The 5,445-nt window shown below is 48.4% G+C and overlaps 1 protein-coding gene across 1 annotated transcript in view; it reads left to right on the forward strand.

Moving 5' to 3' along the window:
• LOC130586007 (regulatory-associated protein of mTOR-like) overlaps positions 1-5,445 on the forward strand; it is a 78,021-nt gene that overhangs the window by 10,469 nt on the left and 62,107 nt on the right. Inside the window, 3 exon segments of the mRNA XM_057386707.1 lie at positions 1,212-1,271; positions 4,229-4,329; positions 5,273-5,417. Of these exon segments, the coding sequence (XP_057242690.1) occupies positions 1,212-1,271; positions 4,229-4,329; positions 5,273-5,417 (306 nt within the window).

Consider the following 5,445-nt stretch of genomic DNA (forward strand, 5'->3'; position numbering starts at 1 on the left):
GCTCAGTCTGCCCGTGGCTGTTTAGGAGGGAATTTCCCTGCGTGGGTCTGTAATGTGCTGTTGTAAGAATTTTACATTCCAGCAGATTGCCCAGGGATCCCAGTGCAGGTTCTGGGTTCTTTATGGCTCCTGTTTCTGSTGGATGACGCACAGAGCAGGAAAACAGCCTGAGGACCCTGGGCTTTCCAGAGCTGGCCCAGCCCCAGGCAGGAATGGATGCCCTTCAGGCAGGGGATGCCACAGGGAAAGTGGAGTGATCCTCAGGATTTTTTTACAGAAATGAGCTTTGTGTGTCTTGTGTTTAATAATTGTGCTCTCCTTTACCTGGGGAGGAGGCTCTGGGGTGTGGGGTGTGGGATTTCTGGGCAGCAGAGCCCTTGGGGTTCACAGAGCTCCATGCAGTGCAGATATCAGCTGAGATCACACTGGGGGTAAATTCCTGCTCCAGCAGCAGAGATGAGGTCGCTGAGGGGCTGGAGCAGCGTGCTGGGGTGTGACACTGTCACAGGAACGTTTCCAGCTGGATTTGCTGGGTTTCCATCCCCGAGCTGTGRTTCCCATTGCTGCCCTGTRCTCCCAGGAGGGATGGAGGAGGGARGCAGCATCCCCCCTTCCCACACACTCYGATTTTCAGCAGCTCTGGGGATTTTCCAGCACTGCTGACAGCACTCACCATTTTCCAGAGCTGCTGTTCCTGGAGTAGTGGGGTTTGTACGCTCAGGAGATGGAGTCAGCAGTTTTTTTAATGAAATACCGGGGGTGTCTGAACCTGACGCATTTTCTCCCTTCTCCCTTCCCTGCCTGCAGCTCTCAGGGAAGCCCAGGCAGTGCTGATCATTATTCCAGCAGCRTGATCCTCCTGGGCTGCCTGTCGTGCTGCTCTGTGCCTGAGAGCCCTTTTCCCCTGGGTGTTGGAACACTTGTCACCCTGACAGTTACAACAGCCCCATTTTGACACCTGATGGTGGAAATCTCTGCACAATCACCCACAATCACCAGGGTGGCAGGAGCTGGGGGCCTCATTCCTCTCTGATTATGCCTTGCCAAACTTTCCTACCCAAACACCATTTCAAAAGCCAAACTTTCCTACCCAAACACCATTTCAAAAGCAGAGACAGTGCAATAAAGAGCCCTCCTTGTGCATCCTCTCCACAGAACCCTCTCATTAAACACTCAATTAGTGTGTGCTCTGTTTTACTGTCTCTCCCCAGGTTCTGCATGCAGAAGAGTGTCAGGCTGGTGCCGGGAGTCACGCTGGATTTAATAGAGAAGTAAGTCAAATTTTATGTGTGTTGGGGCATCCTGAAAGGGGTTAGGAGAACAGAAGGCTGGATAAGAAGTGGAAATTCTTAATAGGAATGYGTTCCCAGATTTCCCTGCTGTTTGGTGAGGAGCTGCTGGTGGCACCTTATCCCTAACGGGCTGAGATCACATCAGCTCCCATTTCTTATTCAGTTTTTGCATGTTTTCAATCAGCTGAGGCTCAAAAAGCCTCTCAGTGCTGGCAGCCCTTCCCCACAGGTTTGTTGGGCCAGCCAAGCTCATCAGGAGTGCTGAGCTTTTTAACTGTGCTGGTTTTATATGGGAAAAATTGATTATCTCCTCTCAGCGGGGGAAGGTAAGTGGTAATTTGTATAAAGCTGTATTTCAGAGATACTCATTGGAGCAAAATGAAAAAAATACAGTTTACAACTGCCAGAGCAGAGGCAAACACTGTCAGGGAAAGGATCCAGCCCTGGGTTTTGCTTTGCCTGAAAGCTATGGGGAAAATGTGCTGGGGTTTGGGTTTTTTTGTGGCCTCAGGGAGATGGGAAGCAGGAAGGAGATTTTTATGGGGTTGGCCTCAGAGTGCCAGAGGTGTGCACAGGTTTGGGGATGAGAGGAGACTGAGGCCACCTCAGGCCACTCAGAAACAATGGCTGTGGTGTGTTAATTAATAAATTAACAATTGCTACCAGAGTGTCTCAAATCAAAGACGTGGTGAGGGCACTGAAGGTCTGAGCCAGGCAGTTCAGCCTCACACTCAGATGTGCTGCTGGTGTTAAATCCTCTTTRAACCCAGGTTTCTTGGCAGAAATTGGATTTTGTTGGGTGCTCTTGGTGTGTGCTGTGCCACTGCACACGTGAGTGTGTTACAGCCTCCTTCAGGGGAAGGGTGCCAGCAGCAGCTTCCTGTGCATATCAAATATTTAAAACTCATCATCTTCATCTGCTCCTTATTCAATTATAGAAAACACAGATTTTTATTACAGTCTCGAGATAGACTGGAATAATTCCTGAACTGCCTGTGTGTATATTGTAATTTATAATTCAGTTGTCTTTAAAATTGGGGAAGGAGTTTGTRTTGCAATTAAGCTGCAGCCTTGGAGGCCAAATGAAGCTGCACCTTCTCGGAAGGGCTCCCATYTCCATTTATCCAGACTCAGATCCTGATGGGCATTTACATCACAGATCTTCAGAGGTGAAACCAAAACCATCCCTTAGCTTAGAAATAAAGATCTTTGCTGCAGCCAGACAAACATTAAAGGTATTTTGGTGGGGTACTGGGAATTGGGGAACTTCTGGCTGCCCCTTTGTGAGACCTTTTGTTGGCAGCATCTCTGTCCACGTTTTTGCTGCCTTGGGGGGACTTTTCTGTTTGATCCCAAGACTTCAGATCATCTGTGCTGGGGTGTGGCTGCTGAGTGACATGAACTGGGCTTTGTTCTGCTTTTTAAAAAGTTTGGGAAAAGCCCTGAGGAATGGTTTATGGGTGGTGGGGGTGAGTCTCCGAGCTGCAGGGTCGTATCTGAGCAGCTCTGGCTGGGTCAGGAGATGTCACACAGGCTGGCAGAGATCTCTGAGATCACTGAGCCCAATGCCCACCTTGTCCCCAGCCCCAGTGCCACCTCCAGCCCTTCCTTGGGCACCTCCAGGGCAGCCCCTGCTCAGACCTGATCATCCTTTCCATGGAGCAACTCCTCCTGATGATAAAAACTGCCATAAAAGCTGCTGTCACATGAGTGAGCCCAGTGCCTGGCTGGCTGGGGAGGCTCAGCAGGGATCCCTTTGGTTCCCAAGAAAGCCCCTCTGGCTTGGGGAGCTGTGCTCTGCTGCASAGGGTGTTCTGCAATGCAAATATTGACGGGGAATCCTCACCAGAGCCTCGGTGGCCTCGTGTTCCCTGCGCTCGCTCCGGGGGATCCGTTAGCAAACACTGCTTCACAGATGTGTATTTTTCCTCTGATACCAAGACAGACAGGATTTTTTTTTTTTTTCTAAGATGTTAATTTTTAGCTGGTTTAGAGCTGTATTTGTACAGCAGAAAGTGCTGCCTCTGAATGTGCACAGGAATGGTGCTGCTGTGTGTGTCAGAGGAGTGAGGGGCACAGAGAGGATTCCTCTGTTGGTCCTGATATTTCTAATATCCAAAAACTGAAAACCAGAAAGGAAATTGGGGTAAATCAGGATGAACTCCACGGGATGTCTCACCAGGTTGGTGCATGTTTCTGACACACCCTCACCCTGTTCCTGGTGCTTTCTCAAAAGGAGCAGAGCTGTGCCCAGCAGTGCCAGAATCTGTGTTTGATTTTGTGCATCTCCTTATTAACAATCCCAGGACTCAATCCCAGCTCCTGCTCTGAGCTGCCTGTGCCCTGACCCTTGGAGAGATGAGGGTTGAATCACTTCTCTTTCTTTTAGTGGTCAAGTGCTCTTCTTTCTTTCTTCCTTCCTCCACTTGTGAGAAGCATTTGTTGGCACCGAGCTTTCTCTGTTGGAGGTGTTTATCCCAACATTGTTAACATTGTTCCTTGGGAGGGTGSATAGAATGACCTTAAATCTCTTGTTGTGTTACACTGATTCAGTTTTCAAAGCTTTTCCTGCATCCTTTATGTTCTGTACATCTTGGGTTTTCACTGTTTCAATGAAAGGCAAAAGGGGAATATTTGGCAATGCTCTCTGGTTCCAGTCTCAGCATACATGGCCTGATTTGCTGTGCCTGCTGCTCCTTGGATGTGGATCCYTGCTGCTCYTTGGWTGTGGATCCATGCCCAKTTCTGTGTCCAAAATCATCCCTGAATGCCCAGGGCTGTCCCAGCCACGCTGCTGAGTGTGGAGTGTGTTGGTTTTTGTTCTGTCTGTAGCATTTCATGATTCTCCCCATGACAAGAAAAGAGTTCCTTTCTCTCCATGTGTGTATCCCACAGTAACAGGGTTTTATTGAGGCTTTTATTTCCCCTTTTTTCAGGATTCCTGGGAGGCTGAACGACAGGAGAACTCCCCTGGGAGAGCTGAACTGGATCTTCACAGCCATCACAGACACCATCGCCTGGAATGTGCTGCCCAGAGGTGAGGGGGATGAGCATTCAGACCAAACAGACCCTGAAATCAGGAGAGAATCACACCCTGAACCTGAAAAACACATCAGCATGGATCTGAAAGCTAGTTTGTTTTTAATTTGTTCTTTGTAGCAGAGCATTGCAGAGCCCTGATCATTAGAACCCACAAAAGGTTTTTCTGTGCTAACACAATTGTTGCAGCTTGAATAATTTTCTCTCTTACTGTATTTGTACAGAGCAATCTGTTTTCTTCCAGCCTTGGTTAGTAGCATAAATAAAGGAGTTTTTTTTTCCTCTTTGCTGGTGAGGCAGTTTTGCTTCCCATGAGGAACTTCATCCCTCATTTCTCTASCCCTGTTCTGCTCTGAATTGGTGCTTCTGGAACACAGGCAGCCAAATTTGTAAACAGTTCTCCAGCCCTGCTCTTCCTAATGCTCACACAGCATCAATTCTTCTCTGCCCTGTAGAAGAGAGCACATTTGCTATCTTTTAGGATTCATTTTGGCTTCTCATAAGCACATCAAACTGCCAGTTAACAGATGGRTAGTTCTTGATTAAACAGTACACAGAGGTCCTGTTCTCCCTCAGTAATTTTCCAAAAATTTAGGCTGAGCTGAAATGAGACACCAAACGGGGGATTTGATCCAGAAAGGCAAAAAAGAACCTGAGGTAGAAAGGCTTTAACAGTGTTAATGTGGAATGGAGTCGCTTTGAAGGAGCTCTGGAGGCAAAATTTCCCTCTTGTTGTTCTCATATCATGTCCCTGCAAAACTGCTGGAGGTTCCTGGTGGCTGGAATGAAATGTTGGTGTGGTTTGATGTGGTTTGATGTGGTTTGATGTGGTTTGATGTGGTTTGATGTGGTTTGATGTGGTTTGATGTGGTTTGATGTGCTATTCCCTGTTTCCCGAGGTGCTGAAATGCCCCTGTGGTGACTCCTGCAATCTTTTGCAGATCTTTTCCAGAAGCTCTTCAGGCAGGACCTGCTGGTGGCCAGTTTGTTCCGTAATTTCCTCYTGGCAGAGAGGATCATGAGGTCCTACAACTGCACCCCTGTGAGCAGCCCCAGGCTGCCCCCCACGTACATGCATGCCATGTGGTGAGTGTGGGCACAGACTGGCACTGCC

The sequence above is a fragment of the Malurus melanocephalus genome, unplaced genomic scaffold (genome assembly GCF_030028575.1).
Source record: "Malurus melanocephalus ecotype Western Australia unplaced genomic scaffold, MMel_1.1 scaffold_1035, whole genome shotgun sequence".
Taxonomy (NCBI): Eukaryota; Metazoa; Chordata; class Aves; order Passeriformes; family Maluridae; genus Malurus; species Malurus melanocephalus.